Source organism: Corvus hawaiiensis, chromosome 1 (genome assembly GCF_020740725.1).
Source record: "Corvus hawaiiensis isolate bCorHaw1 chromosome 1, bCorHaw1.pri.cur, whole genome shotgun sequence".
Taxonomy (NCBI): domain Eukaryota; kingdom Metazoa; phylum Chordata; class Aves; order Passeriformes; family Corvidae; genus Corvus; species Corvus hawaiiensis.
The window spans coordinates 25,971,641-25,993,517 of NC_063213.1; the positions used below are offsets into that span (position 1 = coordinate 25,971,641).

Sequence of the window (21,877 nt, forward strand, 5' to 3'; positions counted from 1 at the left end):
AGGAATCAATCACCACAGCAGTGTATTGGTGTATCGGTGTAGGTTTTAGGTGGTACATAGTTCTGCTGGTAAATTCCCTGAGAGAACTGCATTGATCTGTTTATGTAGCTTCTTTCCTCTAAAAAAGACAACCTTTGAGGCCAGTCAGACTACATTTGCATCACTTAATAGTGTTGTGGAGAAAGAAAAACAAGAGCTCTCTAAACCAGCCTGGTAAATTGGACCTCAAGTATTATAGCTGCATTGCTTTTGTGGCCTAACTGGTTGAGCCATTTATCATGATATAGTAGTATGTACTGTTGATTTCTTCTCACTACTTTTTTAGGATCAAAAGATAACTTGTGAACCTGCAAAACATTAGGAAGGAAATTCTGGAAATAGATATCCATTGATTTAAAGTGCAGTGGTACTATAGCTGATGCTTCTGAAAATTGCCCTTAAGTATCATAGTTTAAGGACTTGCCTCATTTTGGCAGTAAGTGTTTAGATAGTTTTGTGTCCCTCCTTTACTCTGTCTTGTAGAAAGTAACCTGTGAAGTCCCAAACCTTGTGCTTGGCACAAGACCCATTCCAAAATAGTCTGCAGGTTTAGGATTGGTACTTTGTGGCCAGTATTTCTTCCCAGGATGAAGTACTTAGTATATGGAGTATAAACTGCAATCCTAAACACATGAAACTTAATTGTTGTAATGTTATTGATATATAAAATAAAGCAAATATTGTTATAACCTTCCACAGTGTACTAGTTTGAAAACAAACCAGTGGAAGGCACCAAGTCAGAATAACAATTTAATGGGGAAATTAAAGAAAAGGAAAAACTAAAAGAAAACACTGGTTCAAACTGACAGAGTCAAGATACAACCTGACACCCTGTTAGTCAGGGTGGTGGTAATAGTCTGGTAGAATGGTGGCTGCAGTCCTCTGAAGTGGTGATCCTGTAGAAAAAGGGTCTGCTCTTCCTCAGAAAGTCCAGTGGTGGCTGTGTAGCTCCTGTCCTCTGGAAATCCAGTGGAAGGGTAGTTTCTGGTGTTCAGAATCTCAGATTATATCCAGGATGGAATGCTTGGTTCCTCCCTCTGGGTGGAGCATCTCACAGTGGGGTAATAAGTCATGAGGCCAAGTGTTGATTAGGCTCATTAACAGAAGATAGTCCGGAGGGAGTTATCTCTGAGTCATGCGGCATGGCATTGATGGGCCATTAACAGAAAGATAGTCTGGAGGGAGGAGGCAAGGAAACACTGCCCCACCTGATTTTAACAGCTCATGAGGATGGTAATGGAATACACTGCAACCCAGGACACAGAGTTGACTGCTTTATTCAGAATTGAATGAGGAGGACCAATGGGAGCTTTTAATTTTTATTCTTAGCTCATGGCGCCAATTACTATTCTACTGAAACACAGCAACACAAACACCTTCTGATGGTGTATAAAGAATTTGTTCTTAATTTCTGCTGCTTTTGAAGATCTCCTAAATCTTTCCAGTTGTCTGTTTTGTATCAAAGGTGGTCCATCTGCAAGGAGGTGTTTACCTCATGCTTTTCTAGACAAAACCGAAAAGCATTAAATAGGTCTATTAGACCCAGGGTTATTTTTTCTCTTTACTGGGATTAGTAACGTATTTGGTGTTTTTTCTTAAAAAAGAGTTGGGTTATTTTGTGTTGATTTCTACTTCTACTGAAAAAAAAATCCCAATGATTCTGATGAAAACTGGGAAACAATGACTCTACTGCTAATCAGACTTCCAAACAGATGACAAATAATGGGACTACTTTGAATTACTTCTACTTTTATTGTTCACATATTTTTCATACTTTTATTAAGAACCATATGTTTTAAAAGCTTGATTCATAGGATTTGAATTTTTTGGCACTGTGTTTTAAAAGTATTGTAATGTTTTTTAAAATATTCAGGGTTTTTTTTGGTTTATTTTTTTGCTTATGTTGTGATTAGGTAAGTTTGAAGTGTCTGCTTACCTAAAATGCCTGAAAATGGTAAAGGTTTTCTGTGTATCTTACCCCTAAGAAGTTGATTTGGGAAATTTTGATTAACTTTATCTACTTAATCAGGAAGACTATCAGCTGCAAACTATTGGCATCTGGGGTAGTACTCAAGAGTAGTATTAAGCTTATCCTCTTCATATTGTCATCTATCTTTCTTTGTTTCTGGACACAGAATATGCAGCTAGCTGGTCTGTGAGTCTCCATTTGTTTTCATATTTCTCTGCTGCTCTATGCTTAAACCCCTTTAAATATGTTTTTACAGCCCCTTTGGACAACATGAGTTGCCAGGGGATTTCAGAGCAAAATGTGAACAAGCAAGTTTTGACTGAGGTGTGTTGCAGAGCAATTAAGCTTCATAGCTCTTATTGGAGGAAAACAAAATGGACTTGTGTTTGGAGTTTACGCTTTTCTAGTGGTGATGGCAACAATGTTTTTTAACCTGTATTATACACAAAAATGGGTATTCAGTTCCAGAGTGACTGAAATATAAGTATTACAAAGCTGCATTTTTAGGGTGTTTTACCATAAAACCAAACTTCAAGATACCTCATTCTACAGGATTAATGTAGTTGTGCTGTGTCAAGATGCAGAACCAAAGGTTAATTTTCCTACTTAAAGCACATTCCTGTTGCTGGTTGGTTTATATATTTTTCTCTACTGCTTCTGTCAGTACAGCTGTGCTGGACAAGATTGTGAAGAGGTGCTAACACTGACTGGTTTAGTTGTTTTGGCAGAAGCCATTAGCAAATACATTATTATATTGACAAAGCTTTTCTTTTTCTGGTAAAATTGTTCTGCTTGGAGACGTTTCTCTGTAAATGGTTTTGCATTTTAGTATGAAGTACAAGTTGGTCTGGAAAGGTGCATTTGCCCTATATTTGCAGGGTTTTGCCAGTACTTCTAAAATACTAAAGGGCTCTGGCATTGACACAGACCAAACTTTCAAAGTGTATCAGTAACACAAACAAGTATGAAAAGGATGGAGGCTGAGAGGTGGCACGTTGAAAAAAGGGTTACTGGGAAACATATGGGAGCTGAGAGAATCCCTTTTCTGTTGGATTGATATCCTTGCAGGAATCAGATCTGCTGGATACCTTCAGGAAGGTGGGCGTTTTAGCTGAGTGACACTAAGTCTTTGACTTTTTGCTGCTTCTGTCATCAACACACCAGCAGCAGCTAGAGTGCATAAATTTTTTTCCTGTAAATGGTTGAGCTACCCTTTTGCACTGACATTTAGCATAGCTGGAGGGCTTAGCTGTTTTTTCCACTATTATTTTTTCAGTCACACATAGCCTGAATGTCCAAAGTACTGTGAGTTTAGGAACAAGAAACAGTTGAAAATGAGTGCTATTCTGAAACACTGTGTTCCCATTCTTTGTTCAATATGAAGCATATACAAAGTTTAATGAACCAGTCATAATCCCTCCTTGCTTTAAAATTAAGTATTGACTTTCAGCAGTGCATGAAAGTAATGTTTTTCTTATGCCTTCTCACTCTATTTCTTGTTCTTCCATCTAAGTAGCAGTATTTTGTATAAAATAGAAAACTTCAGAATTTTGGACTGTCCTAATGAAGAATACCATATCAGACAGAGAGCCTGGGAGTTTAAGATTTAACATTGGGTTCATTTACAGTGAATGAAACCATATTAGACACTAAAAATCCTGGATATGAACAGCACAGTACAACTGTGAAGACACTTACTGATGGTTTAAAGTTTATTTTTCAGTAGCTATAATGCTTGGACTGGTGCCTAGCTAAGTTAACAGAAGTAAAGCTGGAAGACTTTAGGCATCTTCAGAAGCCATGCAGCACGCTTTTGTATAGCAGTATTTATTGTGTTTGAGTTGTAATAGTTTAAAAAGAAGACACAAGAAAAGATCATGCAATATTTTGTTTGTTATTACTAAAGATTTCTCTGCTTGTTTCCAAATGAATTATGTTTTGGGGAATCTCCTGTCTAATAGCATTCTTATTTGCTTTATCTTGTTTCATTAATCTTTTTTCCTTGCCTGATGGATTTCATGAAGGTTGCAGGAGTTTTTCTTTGTTTGGTTTGTTTCATTGCTTCAAATGGTGAGGTTTTGTGATTTCACCAAAGAAACAAGTATAACTAATTAAAATGGTGAAAAGATCCAGTGTCTTTGTTGTTCCCTTTCACAGTACTGTCTGTGGGTGTTGTTAGATTTTTAGGAAGACTGTAAGTAGCTGCTGTTGACCTGAAAATGTTTCCCAGTAAGCATATGGTTTTCATTACTTGTGTTTTTAGAATACCGTTACAAAATAAAACACTGTCAGTAGCTAGCAAACAGAAAGAAAACAGTTTTGGGCGTAGAAGACAAACTATTGAAAAATAGCCTGGTTTTTGTCATTTTTAGAAACCAAAATGGTGGCAGTATCTGACACTTTTCCATGTACCTGATCGTTAAAAGCATTCTGTATGCCAGTGTTTATGCTAACAGCTGAAACCCATTGATTTGCAAGTTGTCTTGCAGAGAAAACTTTGACATAGGAAGTAGTGAACGTTACTGTGAAGTAAGGGTGTAATGAGAATAGGTTTGTGGATAACTGTCTTCTTGTAAGTAAAAGGTCTTGTAAAGAGAAAAGAATAATCTGTTATACATAGGAAAAGAAGCAACTATTTATATTTCTGCAAAAAAAGATTCCTATTAAACACTTAGAAAAGCTTTCTAACAGAGAGGATAGCTTTCTTTTCCAGGAGTAGAGTTCTTGTGGGTATCGCAAAGTCAGGATGGGGTAATTAGTACCATTGTGATCATGTCTTACAGTGACCTGACCACCATTTCAAGAGGAAGATAGGAGGCCAAAATTTTGTAGCCTCTTTTACAAGACTACATCTTTCAAAATTATTTTATGGAACTGCAACTTAAGGTGCTTATTCATATAAAACTACATTCTTTGTACAATAATAAGGGGTGCTATATATAATGTACCTGCTCAGAACATATAGTATATGATTGTCAGTTTCTTTTATTTCTGTCAAATTAACGATCTTAAAATATATGGGAATTAATTTGTTAATGAATTGAACTTAAGATTAAAACTGAAAAGTGTAAATATCTTTACTTCCAGACCATGTATCTTATCATATCTCTTCTGTTTACGTATTTTGTGTGTATAGACTAAAGAAAACTAAAATCAGGCTCAAAAATTATCACTGAAGTTATTGAAAGGGTTGAAATGACAGCCTGGAATTCTAAGAATATGTTGCATTCCATATGACTTAATCCTCTTTGGGAATTAAACTTTATAGGTTTGTTTTGAAAATGTTTGAGAAATGTTTGGAAAGTTTAAAAAACAATTACATACTGATTTTGAGTTTATTTGATATGCTTTTCCAACTTCTGCCCGAGGGACTATGTATTTTATCTTAGAGGGAGAAGTCAGGGTCATAGTATGCATTCTCAGCCACGGACCTGCAACCCCGAGGGGAAGTGCTTGGTCAAGGTCAGCTCCTTCACTGGACACTGCTGCACATATTTGTCTGTCAATGTAACTATGTATAGTCGCAAAAAATGGATGTTTGTTTAGGTAATATTGACTTTAGAATGCACATCATCTGTTTCAGATGAGAAATAATTATGTAATTAAGTAATTACTTAACATTTCTGTCATGGGGTCATAGATAATCATGTCCTTTTCAGAAGAATTCTCTGAGGCTATCCTGGCACGACACTGCTTGGCCATAGTACCATAAATATTAATAGAAAATACATTTTGCATGTACTTCTTAATTTTACATGATTTTTTTCACTATTAGAAGTAGCAAGATTATTAATATCTGTTGAGCTGAAGTCTGGTGTCTTTCTGTTGACTCTTGACTGATTTCCAGATTAGCCAGATATTTCTCACAAATATTTGCTCCCTTACCTTAGTAGTAATAGTGTGGCAGAGTTGGATTGGTAGAACAATTCTAGCAAAGTAGATGAGGACACACAGAGGGTAGGATAGACAGCTTGCCTCAGTATTTAACTAATTTCTGTGCAAGTTTTGCAGCCTGGATGTTCTGGGGAAATGCCATTGCTACACTGCTGTGAGTAATTGACTTCACTATTTTAGTATTAGCTTTCACTATATAAATATTTGTAGTCCTAAGATCAGCTGTATCTGTACCAAGCATGGAACAAGGAGTGAGTCGTTATTTTTAAGAGTGTTCAGCTGGAAATATTTGTGTAAACCCAAAACAGCGATGGGGAATTTGGGTATTTATCAGCCTCCTTTAAGGTGGGGAATAAAGTTTGAGTACCTAATCTCAGTGTCATCTAAAAGCTTTTAATTGATTTTTTTTTTTTTTTTTGGAAAATGGTTGCCATGACACATTTCATTTCTTAGATCATGTAGAAGAGTGACCCCACTTAGACTGGGAAGCTGCTTCTGCCTTGAAATTCAGAGAGTGACAAGTTAAACTTTTGCTGATTTTGCAAAAGAAAGTGATAGCAACTTCTCCTGAGTAATTACAGTTTGAGCTATGGAGGGAAGGACTGCTTTCTTGTAACTTATATTTGTCATGTTATAAAGCTAGAAAATATGGCCTAGAAGTTTGCAGGCCTGATTAAAAGCCTTTTGAAAACCAAGCTTGTGTTGTTTGAAATGGTCTGTGGCTGTGTCCTAGAAATGTGGTTGGTGCTTTAAGAGTAGTTGTGTGAGGCTGGGTACCCAGATCACATGGAAATTGAATGGAGCTGCACAACTGGCAGAGGCTATTGTTTGTCCTCTTCTAGTCTTTCAGCAGCTAAACCTTAGCATAGAATTTTGTATTTGATTTAACAATTTTGTTTTATCTTTGCTTTCCACCTTATAACACCTGATTTTGTTCAAAAGACAGGGTTAGAATGTCTAAATCGACATGTGTAAAAGCAATAAATATTGTACACATTTGAAATCATCAATTGGGAAATGAAATGTTTTTATCAGATTGGTCAGATTTTATGCTTGCTGACCTAAGGCTTATTTTTTTTTTAATATCCTTTCATCTCTCTTGACAGTTTGCTCTGACTTCACCTTTCTTGTATCTGTTCTGATCTCCTGTAAGCCTGCCTATTCAGGAAGTTGTACTTCCTTTCCTTCTGACCAACACATGGCAAGCATTTTCCAAAAGTCATTACTCGTTTTGCTAACACATTTGGCAGCTCTGACACTGCAAAGTTTCATATAATGCGTCTGTTAGACTTTGGCTTTTGTCATCGCAGAGAATTGCTTGTGTTCTTCTGCTTGTTTCATTAATCTTTATTAAGTAAAGATGTAAGCTGTCTTTAATTGAATATTTTCTTTTGGCACTAGAACAAGCTAAAAGGTGTTTTTCATTAATTTGTTATTCAGCAGGGATAGCCATCTATCTCTGGATTGAATTTGTGACAATGTTTAGTTCGTATTTGTAGAAATGTCTATGTTGAACATATTTTTCTATGTTTTGCTCAGAATATCCTATACAGCCTGACTTTGTAATGTCATTTGTCATGTGGGAATTGAACTACAGGGAATTGGTCTGTGTTGACAACATGTCTCCATGTTGGTTTTTCCTGTCCTTTCAGTATAATGTGTTTTATATTTGACCTTATAAAGTTTTATCATGCTATCAAATCATGAAGAAGTGCAGAAATTATGGCTTTTGGTTTTCTCTAGCATGTGATACAAATATTTTGAACACAGGTCATAATGAGAAATGCTGACCTTTCTTTTTATGACACAGAAAGTCATACTCAGGCTGTCCTGTAGATTTAATTATGAGGCCATCATTAACTTGAAAGTACACTGTATTGAAAAAGCGAGAGTAGCAATTTCAGGCGTTGAATGAATTTTCATTCCATCTTTCCAGTTTCTGTACTTTTAGTAATTTTGTGAGATTTACTTCTTTCTCAGTTGTTTTTTTGAAGGTGCAAACTGTTTGTGACATACTATCCTGGGCTGTTAAATTTCATGAAATACAAATCAAATGTACAACAAGCTGAGAAATGTAGAAACATTTTTGTTAATCTTCATAAAAATCCCAAATGAATCTAAACTAACTTACGTAAAAATACTTCTTTTAGATTAATTGTCCTTAAAGTGATGGTATTGCAACATATTAGTGCCTGTTTATCCCAGATGCTTTCAGGCAGCTCCTAGCCAAAATGAGTTGTTTTTTATACACGTTAGGAATTCTGTTGTCATATCATCAGTAACTCCTAGGCAAGGAAATGGGGTGTCTAAATGTGTGTTCAGTATACATCTTGGAATAGCATAGAATCTACAGACACATGAAACTTTGTCTGGGACAAAGTTGTTTACTTGGTTTGTCTGCTTTCTTAAAATTTATGAAGAATGTCTGACATAAATGTATCTAAAAATCCCACTGTCATCTGGCAAAAATGAAATAAAGCTATGTTGTAGCTGACATGGTATTAGAAAGCTAAACCAGTAAGGCCACATTAGTCTGTTTTTCTAACAGACTTCTTTCTGGAAACAGATTTGGGTTGAGGTTTTCTTTACTAGCATTTTTAAATTTAGTTTGACATTTTTGAGCATTTGGAAGTTTGGGTAATAACACTTTTGTGCAGTCCAGCAACTTTTACTGCTATTACTTTCTTCGTAATCTTCAGCCTGACCTTTCTTACTTCATAATATTTATTTTCTGTGTCTCAGAACAGAATCACTTAGAGCGGATTGTAAAGCAAATTATGACTCTCTTATGTGATAAATATATTGACCATTTTAAAGTGGATAAACTGCCAGTAGTTTGTTATGACATGTTATTTTTTTCCCCAAACTTTTGTCCCATATGATGCCTGAAAATATTATAATTTTTCCTGTGCTATTTTCCAAACCTTGAGTGCCATCACATGGCTCCTGCACACTAAGCCCAGAACTATAAGATTTGTTGTGTTAGAAGTAACTTCCATGTTTCAGAAGAATTAGCCCCCTTTTGTCACGGAGGAATGTCACACCAACCCTAGAGAAGCAGCTAAGATTTATTTCCCATTGAAGAATGTCTTTTTGCTTTTTTTGGTTTTTTTTGTGTGTCTTATTTAACTAGAAAAATCTGGGAGAAATACTTCTAGTCTTTCCACTTGTCAGGAATTGTGGTGTATTAATACCAATATAATTTAATCAGATAATAGCAGCACTCTTAGATTTAATTGGAATGTGTATATATTGCCAATATTCACAGGAAGTTTATATGCTCCAATTCATTTTACCAAATGGATCTTCAGTCAGCTGCAATTAGTGTCTTGCAGAAAGTTACTTCTGTAATGCCCCCAGCCAGTAATGAGTATCTTAGTGCTATTATAATTTACTGTTTATCTTGACATGATTATTTTTCAGGTTTACTAGATAAGTATTTTTAGGTACCTTAAGTCTTCTCTTGTTGCTCCATATCAAAGGTTTGGCCATCAAACAGCTGGAGACTTTTTAGAACAGATGTGAGCTGCATTGTTACATATTAGCCACCTTATTTTATAAAACTTTAATTGTCATATTTATCCAAATATTTGAAGAACAGTGGATGCAGGAACAGAGAGATATCAATTTTTTTGTCACATTAAGCATGTCTCATTTTGAATATTCATACATTCTGTTATGCTGCAGAATAACAAAGAGTGATTGTGGAGATCTTGGTTAAGAAAATTCTTTAAAACTTTTCAGATGCAAGTTTATCTTTATTGGCTCATTTATCATCCTCTGTTTTTCAGAACTTTCCAAGTGGCTAAAGTCTCTTTCTTCATTCTTATTTGAGCTAAGGATGCAGGATTGCTGGTGGAAAGCTGTGGCATTTGCTTTGTAAATGCCTTCAATAAAGGCCCATGTTTCCCTTAAGCTGACAGAAAGTAGCCAGGGCCAGTTCTTTCATACTTCTCATACCTGGTTAATTTTTCTTGCTCACAAAAAGCTTCAAAGAGTAAAGGTTTCTACACTTTCTTATATAGAAGATAGACTTGGCTGCAGGGTCAGAACAGGAAGATTTAGGTGTGACTGTGCTGAATAAGCAAATAGTCCTTTAGTGGTTGTAATCAGTGGCACAGGGCTAGCTGGAGGCCTGTCACTTGTGGTGTCCCCAAAGTTCAGTACTTGGCCCAGTATCATTTAACTTGTTCATCAGTGACTTGGGTGAAGGGGCAGATGCCTCCTCAGCAAGTTCACCGGTGACACAAAGCTGGGAGTAGTGGCTGATACCCCCGAGGCCTTCAAAATGGTCTTCAAAAGGGCCTTGAGAGAGATGGGAGAGAAGAACTGGAAGACTGAGAGATGGGCAGAAAGCATTGCCTGAAGTTCAACAAAGGCAATTGCAGGGCCCTGTGCCTGGGGAAGAATAATCCCCTGCACCAGTACAGGCTGGAGGCCAAACTGCTGGAAAGCAGCTCTGTGGGGAAGGACCTGTGGGTCCTGGTGGACAGCAAGCTGCCCATGAGCCAGCAGTGAGCCCTTGTGGCCAAGAAGGCCAATGGTATCCTCAGGTGCTTTAGGAAGAGCATTGCCAGCACATGGAGAGAGGTGATCCTGCCCCTCTACTCAGCCCTGGTGAGGCCACATCTGGAGTGCTGTGTCCAGTTCTGGGCTCCTCAGCAAAAGAGTGACATGGAGCTCCTGGAGTGGGCCCATTGGATGGCTATGGAGGTGATTAAAGGACTGGAACCTCTCTCTTACGAGGACAGGCTGAGAGAGCTGGGCCTGTTCAGCCTGGAGAAGAGACAACTGAGAGGGGACTTCATCAATGTCTCTAAGCACCTGAAGGGGGTGCCGAGAAGATGGAGCCAGGCTCTTGATGGTGCCAAGCAACAGGGCAAGAGGCAATGGGAAGAAATTGATACACAGGCAGTTCCCTCTGAATATGAGGAACAAGTTCTTTACTGTGCTGGTAACCAAGCACTGGAAAAAATTGCCCAGAAAGGGTGTTGAGTCTCCCTCACTGCAGATATTCAAGAGCCATCTGGACACAATCCTGTGCCACATGCTGTTGGATGACCCTGCTTAAGCAGGGACGTTGAACAAGATGACCCACTGTGGTCCCATCCAACCCCACCCATTCTATGATTCTGTGTTATTCTCTGTTTCTGGCAATTTCAAAAGCTTGCTCCGCAGATTAAATAATGGTTTGACAATGACAATTTTTAGGAAGCACTTGGAGACCTAACTGGGGGTTATTGTCTTGTACTCAGTTTGATTGTACATTTTGCGGTAGAGAACACCGGCTCATACTGCAATGATTTTGAATTCTAGACACATGAGGTTGTGACAGGTATCAGAAGAAACCATGTCTTCCTACTGCAAGGTATAGAATGGGGATTTTGGGAGTTGAATAAGGGTTTAGTGTGGTGCAACTTTCTTTTGTTCCCTGCAGATTCTGTTTTACACAAATCTAAAGCTTTACATAAGATTTAGAATCTAGGCAGCTGCCTGTCAAGCTGAAATGATTTATAAAACACTTAGTTTTATTAAATTAAATTTAAAATTCTTTTGTCTCTCTGAAATATATTCCCCAAAATAAAAATACATTCATTGGACTTAAGGATCTAAAATAAATTCTTTACTGGTAGAGACTATTTGAATATTGACTGTAGGTTGTGGTGATAAACTCCACTAAAGGGGAGCAGGAGTGTGTGTAATCAGTTGCCTTATCTTACCTTCTGAGACCATCACTGTTAAATCTATTCTCTCTCTATTCAGACGGGATTATCTTTTTACCCTAAAGTATTTTCCATTGTATCTGAACTTTAAACCACTAACTACATTTTGTTTAATGGGAACCTATATTTAGGTTTGAGGGTGTAATTGCAAATCTACACTTTTCATACTGAATTATGAGAGAACACAGGGTATTTGGACAAACATAAGCTTTAGGTGGCATTTTTATCTTTAAGGAGTTATTTTATATATTTATATATGTATGTACATATGTATGTATGTGTATATATTACAGTTACTGTAAAATCTGGGTATCAGGCTGAATATTTTCTGAATGTAATTTTGGACTCTTCTTCAAGCTTTTTGTGTTTATGTTCATCGTTATTTCTAAAACATCTGCACTGGGTTGCTCCATTGACCTGTGTTGTTTACCAGAATAATAATGTTCAGCCTTTGATTTTTGTCTGGATTATGAGATCTTTCATTTTTAGCAATAGCTATTTCTCGCTTAACTCTACTTTTTCCTGTAGGAATCTTGTATATCCATAGTTTCTGGGGCAAACCATTTCCAGTGACAACAGATTTTGTCCCCACACTAGCGTTGTCCACCTAGAATTCAGATCCAAAGCAGAATTATGTATTTTTTTCTTTTTAATCTATTGTGAACTATGAAGACTAATTAAACACTCCATAGAAGTTCTAATTTTAACCAGAAAGCCATTAAATAATAGCTTTTATTTTGAAACCTGGCTGTTATAATGTGTGAAAAGGAGTTAAAAATTTTTTTTTTGGAAACTCCTCTAGAAAAATGAAGGTTTGATTGCTTGTCACCTTTCCTGAGTTCAGTGTTTGAGGGATGGATGCTTGTCCTTACCAGAAGAGCATTGCAAAGCATTGTATAGTCATTCTGTCTACATACGAAATGTTTAACTTTTAGATGTTTGCTGTTTATGAAAACATTTGTGTGAGTAGATATGTTGAGATGTCTTTTCTTTGTTAATAATTGAGGCCAGTACGTAGTTTCTCACTTATTTCAATATGCTTTTCACTATTCAATTAAAGTTGTTTTGAGTACTTTTTTTATTGAGCAAGATTTTGTTTTTGAAGTGGCCTCACACACTTAACTGGTTTTAATTCTACAGTTCATTCCAATGAGATAATGGTATATGCCTAGTTAGAGCTCTTTGGAACATTTTTGGGTGGATCCAGCATATTTTATTTGCTAGTCCTCTCATATTTGAATACACTGTTCTTTGCTGCAAACTTAAGAGTGTAAATGTGAAAGGAAATGCCACAAGTTTCTTTGGGACCTCAAAGTCAGCTGCTGTCAGATTTTGAGTAAAGCTGGGTAAACTGGTAGATTTTTTCATCTCTTGTGAGTAGTGACACAAATTTGATCATAAGAAAAGTGTTGACATTTTTCTTGGAAAAGGTTTGTTTTGAGGCTACATTGATAAAGTCATTGGGTTGGCTGTAGTATTCTGATATTCTCTGTGACACTGAGTGTAGAAGTTGAGTTCCCCCATAGCTTTTCACAACGTGGATCTCATGTTGCCAGAAAAAGATCAGGCAATTGAGATAGTTTGTGGTATAATGAGGAAATCTGTGTGGTAAGTGGATATTGTTTTGCTTGGTATGAATTATCAATTGGAGTAACAATGTGCTTTAACTCCAGTTTGCAGTGATCATAATTCTCTTGCACTATACATTGAGAGTAATTTATGGATTATGCACCTAACAGCATCAGTCCAAGTGGAGGAACTGAGGTAGATTACCTTAATGAAAAATGATTTTTAATTGTCCGCTTTAATTCACAAAGCCAATGTTTATACTGCCATGTCTACTGAATATAGACAGTATAGGACTGTCTGTATATAGAGAAGATTATTCCAGGAGAATAACAAAAAGAAATCTAGGAGATTCTAGGAATCTAGGAATTGTTATCTTGCAGTATATGTTGATATAATGTAATTCTAATACTGTCCTCACAGGTAAGAATAAAACATAAATGTTGCTTTAAAACTACAGTTAAATTAGGAATCTTGTCTGTGAAAAGTATCTCCCAATTGCTCCTGTAATCAAGGGATTTCTCTTAGAGATATCTGAAAAGAAAGCACGAGAATAGCTTAGAATGTGCTTCCTCTTTGAGAAGGACAAGTGCTTAAATCTGAATTTTGAGGAGTCTGCCATCGTTAGAACTAATAGAAACCATCAATCAAATATGTTGCTCCTTCCCTGTTGACTTCTACCCTCTGTGATGGTGGTCACTGGTTCCAGTGACCTCCACAGCTGCTGGTGCAAGACCTCCTCAATTGGAAAATTTTGTGGTTGTTGTTAGAAGAACATGATGACTATAGCAAAGAAAAGTAAGACAGCATCCTTCTGGCTACAGCTGTTTATTTTAAGTTAATTCTATGAATGAACAAAACTGTATTTACGTAGTTCTGTAAAAATTCTCAGTATGTTGAATTTCATTGGTGGTAACTCTTGGCAAACAGATTGTACATACTTGCTAAAGCCTTGCCATCTCTTGTAAACAATGTTTTGTTTTGAAGGTAGCTCTGTTAGATGTGGAATAAAGTAACAGAAATGAGGGGGGAACAACTCAAGTGTCTAAACCATAGTGTCATGATTTTAGTATTGTTTGGGTATTCAAGGTATCCTCATGGCAGAGTGGAGATAACACAGGCAAGATGGGCTCTGTTGGACAGCAATTGTAGGACTGTAGAGATACCATAGATTCTCTGAGATAACATCTGAGTCCAACCTCAGCTGACACAGTGAATTAAAAAGGCAATTTTATCTGAAAGGAATGAAACATAGCAGGGTACAAATCTGTCTAGAATTAAGATCAAACACATCCTCAACCCACAGAGTCTAAATCCAACTTTACTCTTAAAAATGTGCAGGAATAAATAGAATTCAATAGCATTCATTGGCTGGAAAACCTGGACAGCTTGTTAACCAAAACTGAGGAGAAATAACAGTTTATATTGTCATTGATTGAATTACTAATTGTTCTGTTTCTCTTTTAGGTTATGGTCAGACTGGTCCAGTCGTTCAGAGAGGTGGATATGACTCCATTGCAGCTGCTGTTTCTGGTCTCATGCATATCACAGGGCATGAGGTATAGTGCACAACTTACAAATTTCATAGACTCTTTGTGCCATATATCAAAACTGGCTGCTGCATGGAACAAGTCAGCCTATGCTAACATATCTGTTATACAAACCCTCCTGAGTCCAATAAGAGGTCTTATCTCTGGGAATCTAAGAAAATAATAGTGCTTATATACTTCAGGTATCTCACTCCAGGTAAAGAAAAATGCTCAAGAAACAGAAAATTAAAGAAAAAAAGAAAGATCCTAAATCTCCAGTGAATAAATTGACAATGTATGCTAACCTGTTAACAGCCACCTGCAGTCACTTCAAGAGCTGTAGTAGACACATTTTTGACAGCTGGATGATGGAACCATACCTATGTGTGTAAAGTCTCACTGATGTTTGGATATTGATATTCCCTTTTTAAAAGAGGGAGTTGTGAAGCTATCTAGATAACTCTGACCAAAGCTGGGTGTTTTTCAATCATTCTGCCTGCAAATAGGCAGAGAAATGCCATGCATTTCTAGAAAAGCTTTGTGTGCTGCTATTCCCACTGATGCCCAAGATCTGTGGTAGTTGTGGCAGTGCAGGAAGCATAACAGTAGTTTAGTATCTGGATTCTAGAGGTACACAGAACGTGTGTCTTCACCTCAGAAAAATGCTGGTCAAATAAGCATTTAATCAAGCTGTCTTGAATCACCTACAGATGCAGGGAATCTGGTCCCCAAATGTCCCTTCTTAAGTGAGGTAGTGTTGCAAGTCTGTTCTATGCATTATAAATGCTAGATACTGTTCTGTGGTGGTGCTCCTGATACTCTGGAAGCAGTGCTGCAGATCTTGCGAGTACGATACTTGCATGCTCTGGATAAACAAGGAATTAATAAAGTTTCTGTACTTAGTGCCAGATATTCATGTTTGAGTAGGTTGCTGAAAGCTAACCACACATGATCTGGACACAACTCTATTGTAGGGTTGATATTCTGCCAATAGACTTGTTTTCTATTGAAAACAATGGCAAACATCAGAAGTTTGTACTTCTGGCAGCTATTGTTACCAGAGTTGTCCTTTTTATTAGTGAGAAAAAACAAAATCAAGCATTTTTTGACTGAGTAAGCAGAAACATCTTGTGCCTAGTGTCCTGAGACTGTCAATTTCTTTTTTGTTTTTGGTACATACTTACAGTATGTCACATCTCAGAACATGAGAAGACATGGAATTGAGTGCAGTCTGTACAGGCACTTCCCTTCAAATACATAATGCACATATGTTCTAAGCAATGACTGGTCATAGTAACTACAGTCTAAGTAAATCTTGCATTGTGTCTTGTCATGTAGAATGGAGGTTAACACTTCCAATACAATGCCAGAAACTTCACGCACACCTCAAAATATACCAAACAAAATTAAAAGGGTATAAAGACTGTTAGAAAGGGGCAAATGTTGTTAGTACAACATGAATAAAGGAAAGTATATTGAAAAATTGAAAAATGCTGGACTCTTGTACAGCTTTTCAGTGATATGTGAATGCCAGAATAAATAACAGTTACAGTGAATAATTGCATGCAAGTTATATTATGAAAGTAATAGTTCTCAATGGCTGCTATGAAGATGGATTTTATTAAAAGATTGTGTTAAGATCTACCCTGGAAAACCAGATGTTCACATCACCTTACCAAGACTTGAAGCAATGTAATCATAGAAATAATTTAGTCATTGTGAGTAACAGCTTTGTCTGTAGGGGCTTCTAACAATTCATTCAAACTTAGTCACTCTTTTGCATGATCAAAATAAACATGCTAAAATTTGCTTATTTTTCTTTATTTGAAGTTGTTTATATAGTATTTCCTCAGTTTCTCAAAACCATTTTTTGATGTATAGAGGGACAGTTTTGTTTCAAAGACTTAAGTAGTCAATGACTCCAAAGAAACAAATGTGCTTTTTGTTGTTGTAGTGAAAACTTACCCAAGTGGCTGTAAAATCATATAATATGCTTGTTTGAAAGTTACTTTAAAATAGCAAAGTATTATTAATAGTAAAATCTTCCATGTTTTTCTTACATTTATGTTTGTGTGACTGAATTGTGTTTAAAATTTCACAAAACTAAGTCTGAACAAAAGTAGAAAACCTTGTTTCAGTCAACATGTAGAAAAGTGGCTAAAGAAGAAAAAAGAATCTTACTCTTTCATGCTGTTTTTTTTAAAATAAAGCTTAAATTATTTATTGACCAGATAACATGGAATTAATGTGCTAAAAGTAATAATTTGAATGGGTAGACTAGGGTCTGATTTATTTTTTAGAATAAAATAAAAAAGGCCACTCTTATGAACTGGAAATGAAAAAAAAAAAAAAAGGAAAAGTTATAACAGGTGGTGTTGGTTTTATATTTAATTGCAGTAGCTATAGATAAATCAGCATAACATCAGTGCAACAGTGCTCTTTGGAAACGTCCCTTTGGTAAACAAACCATTGAATGTTCTTGCAGGATGATCTTAGAGGCATCAGCTGATGCAGCAGACAAATTATAATGAATCTGTGCAGCAGCAACAAAGCATCTACATACCTGACTGAGGTGCTTAATGTTGAGGTATACATATTTATATCGAGGCATACATATTTACAGCTCCTTAGAAAGCATTTTAATAATAGGGTGAAATTTTGTCCTGTATCTGACATACTCAAAAATGTATAGATCCAAAAGCAGTATATATTTCTGCCTATAAAAAAAAAAAAAAAAGAACAGCTTTCTTTTTACTTTCTTTTTTCCTGGTATCACTTAATGGTAATAACTTTGAAATGCTTCTGAGTGATAGTCTGAACCTTGAAATCAAGCTACAACTTCTGCAATATTGCAAAATTATTGGCACAAACAACTGCATTTGTGCTAGTGTTGTTTTTGCTGATTGTACAAACCCAAACACAGTAGAATAGTGTCTTTAAATCATCTTTTTGTGTAAAGAAACCTGCATGGAATTCAAGCTCTTACACATGTACTTGATTACTTCTGTATTAGAAGTGTATCACACCTGTGGAATTTGAAATTCTAATGTGTTTATGAGGGTAATCTGTTTTGTGTAAATTGCTAACACAAACCCATTTTGAATTAAAGTAGTTGCTTCAGGACACATTCAGGTTTTCTTTATATAAATTAAAATATGCTAAAGGACAAAGTTTGCACTGATGACACGTTTATTGTCCTGGATGACATAATTTATAGATATTTCCTGGTTAAACATCACTTTCAACTTTCATATTTGATGAACAGAAAGCTCTTACTTAATATATTCAGATATATCAGTGCCAGATGAATATCCCTTTGATGAAAATTTCTGACTCATCAAGGCAATAACTTGAAATTAGTTAAATAAACCCCAGTTTAGTTACAAATCCCCTTCCATCTCCTAGTGGATTATTACATGTGGTCTTCAGTATTTGAAGTACCTTTATGGTGGTGTATTCTTTCTTGCGGAAAAACCATTTTGTTTTACTGAATATGAGACAGCATTTAATCTGCAATCCAGAGAGGCCATTCTTTGGTTTAAAACAAAACAAACTGTAACAAAAGAATACACATGGTATATATAGTTTAGAGCTATTGAAAAATACCAGCCATTGCTGGTTCATATTAGCTTCAGCAATTATTTCACATCTGTAAAGACTACTGGACTTAGAATGGTTTTATTAAGCATGTTATTTCAAAACAATTTTCATTTTAAAGGGATGAATTTTGTATTATTGATGTAAGTTTGGGAAGAGAAATTATGTCAAAGGGCAAAAAAAAAAGACCCAGGCAAAGAATCTTCTAAAACATGTTTTGGCTATATCCGGGCCAGAATAAGTCGTCGAATCTTAAGGAATTTGGCAAACAGCAAAAATTAGGAATAAAAGTGTGAAGTATAAGATTGAGCAATAGCAAAGCACAGTGATTTAAGAACAAAAGGTCTGCTCTACTGGTATGAATCTTTATCCTTTCAAATGAGGAAAAGGCAGGTCCTGATCCTGCACCTAATTTAGGGCTCAAGCCAGCCCCTGGGACTGGATGGCAGCTTTGTTTGCTTAAGGCATGTTCTCCCTGGCTATGGCTGCATTTGATCTTCCTACCAGAACAATAATATCATTTTTGTCTGGCAGGGGTGGTGGTGTTTGTCACTTTTGAAATAATTTGATTGAATAAAAGATACTGTATAGATCTTTACTTTGCCCAGGTAACTGGTATAATGTTAGCTACACAAAAGTACTGCTGTGCTGTCAGAAGCTCTGTCTAAAGGAAGGTACTTCTGTGTGTGTTTAGCTTTATCCTTCATGTAAAGCAGCTTCATGTCCCTTGTTCTGCAGGATAGTGACAAAAGCCTGAATGAATCCATTTCACAGTACTTACACCTGTGCATCCTGCCACAGAAAGACTGGTTTATTGCACAGGAGCTGATTGAAGCTGATTAAATGGTGAGGCATGGCAGCTAGTCATGAGTCTTGATAGAAAGACCAAGGAAGGCTAGAAATTGTGTGGACTGGTTCAGAATTATAGATTATGGAGTTTTAGGATAAAGCAAAGCCAACATGTTAAAAATAGCACAGCAGTATAGTGCTAGTAGTTTGTAGGAGTGTTCTGTAAGGGGAAATTGTGGAAGTTTTTTTAGAAATAAAGGTGAACTTTTTACTGAGGCAAAGGAAGTGTTTGCTTTTAAACATTAGGTAGTTTAGTACTTGATGAGGAAGGTTCTGGAATTCATATGTAATCACTTATTAAAATAATCCCAATTTCTCCATCTTCGAAATGTAGTGTTCTCCTTCAAGGGTGAAATTAATGACACTCTGAAAACAGTGGAAAGTGTTTTCAAACTAAGAATGTTGCAGCACATCCGTTTGGAAAATCTAAAGTCTTTTTGGTCTCTTCTCAACCCAGTGAATGTAATGAAGTGGCTATAATAAAGAAAGAACAATTCAACAAACTGATTGCTTGCAACAGATAGTATGGGTTAATTTCTTTTTGTTTTTGGTTGAGTTTTTTTGTGTCTGGGGGAGAGTGGTTTGCTTTTGGTTTTGTTTGTTTGTGGGTTTTTTTTGTTTGTTTTGTTTTTTCTTTTATTTCTCTGTGGTAGCTCTGAGGAGCAAAACCATTCTCGTGGGCTAATTAGTTTTCTCAGTAGGCCTGTGCGTATAAAAGTGAAGAATGAAATTTCCTGGTTTTCCCCAGAGCTGGGTACAATGAGAGTTGTAAATAGCTGAAACCTTCGAACTGCGTTTTCTATAGGGAGGCTGAAGTAGCTTAGTGTAGAGTCTGGAGAAGGAAGAAATAAGAGATTCTTCAAAAAAGTAGTACTTCCTAAAGCAGTCTTCACCTTAATATTTTGTAGTTTATATATCATCCTATAGATATCTAGGCTATAGATAGTCAAAGACTAATCCTTAATGCAGTTTGAAAGAGAGTAGCTAAGAATTTTTTTTTAAACTTTGTTATATTTTATACAGATTTTATAATTTTTAGTCAATTGCATGATATGAATAAAATAGCAGCCCTTTCCATCTTATGTAGAAAATATTGTCCTACTGTCTTTTATTTCAGAATTGCTCTATTAATGTAATTGATAATAAAATAAAAAAATTTAAAGAAAAATATAACTTATATATGACTTGATATCAGACTTACGTAAATCCTGTTGGAGTGCAAAAGAAAAATGATGGTGAAGATTAATTTTCTTACATGAAGCCAAGACACTTTTTTTTAATAATTATTAGTAAACAATTCTTGCATCTTATTTAGAAGATTATTATTACAATAATTATACTTAGGAGTTTAGACATGGCTAATTAAAATAATTCTGTAAATTCAATTTTATTGAATTTATGCTGCATTAGTTCAAATACATTTATGGTAACTTGACAAACAGTTATTATTTATCAATTATACTGATTTTAACTTGTCCTATGGTAGGCTTACTTGGGTGCCAGAGCTCTGGAGCAGTCTCATTAGCTTTGCACTGCTATTTTTCTTCAAAACTTGAAAACTTAAAAAAAAAAAGAATCAACAAAGAATAAGACTTCAAAATAAGGAACTGCTGTGACAATCTGATCACCTGACCTCCAACTTTTCAGAGTAGGAAATGGGAGAATATTTCAGAAGAAGCACTTCAAAGATCCTATGATAAAAGCCTAGCTGGGCTGAAATTATAAGTTCATTTTGCCATTGATTTCAGAGGGGACGTATATCATGCCAATGATTACAGAAGTTCTGAAACACATGATGTAAAATGAAGATTCTTCCCTTGATGCCAGAAAAGGGATGACATACAGAGAAAGGATATTTGAACAAACAACTTTTCAGTGACTTCAGTTAAAAGGTCATGAATTTGCATGTATTTGCATGTGTAATATTTACATGTGTAAACAAAAAGTTGTTTTTTGTTTTCTTATTAGAAGCCTGGAATGTGTATATTGGAAAATATAAAACTGAACTTTGGCTCGGGGAGGGACTGAAGAGGAGGGAGAAAAAGGAAGTGAGAAGAATGAAGCAATATGGTTCTGCATTTTAAACAGATAGGCACCTGTGTCAGCATACTGTGGAAGTTGTTTAGGCCTTTGGCTTCTAGACATAATAAAATTCAGTCTTCACTAGCTTCTCCTGTCTCTAATATTACCTCTTTTCTTTTTGCACTGGTGAGTTGAAGCATTATGTTATTAGGGACAAAAAGTTGCATAATAAATCCTTCATGATTTGCAGTATGCGACATCACAAAGTGGCAGTGTTGTGTACATGCTGCAAGAATATCTGTTTTTTAGTGGTGGTTTTCATACATCAGTTCACTCAAAGATACTGATTTCTTGCACTAACTGCAATTGAGTGCAACCATCCAACCAATTCCTTATCTACCAAGTGGCCGGTTTAGAGACAAGCATGTCGTGTGGGACAGTGTGAAATGCTTTGCACAAGTCCAAGTAGATGGCATCAGTCACTCTTCCCAGATCTGCTACTGCTGTAACCCCATCATAGAAGACCACTAAATTTGTCAGGCACAATTTGCCCATAGTGAAGCCATGTTGGCTGTCACAAATCACCTGCTTATTTTCCATGTGCCTCCATGTGCATAGCTTCCAGGAGAATCTGCTCCATAATCCTGCTGGATAGGAAGAGGAGACCAGGAGACTGGTGGGCCCATAGT

At 36.2% G+C, this 21,877-nt stretch overlaps 1 protein-coding gene across 4 annotated transcripts in view; it reads left to right on the forward strand.

Annotated features, from left to right (window-relative positions):
* The window catches only part of SUGCT (succinyl-CoA:glutarate-CoA transferase), a 348,860-nt gene that overhangs the window by 26,053 nt on the left and 300,930 nt on the right, over positions 1-21,877 (forward strand). For all 4 annotated transcript variants that reach the window (XM_048297399.1, XM_048297381.1, XM_048297389.1 and 1 more), the window contains exon 7: positions 14,659-14,750. In XM_048297399.1, coding sequence (XP_048153356.1) covers positions 14,659-14,750 — 92 coding nt within the window. The remainder of the gene's footprint in view (positions 1-14,658; positions 14,751-21,877) is intronic.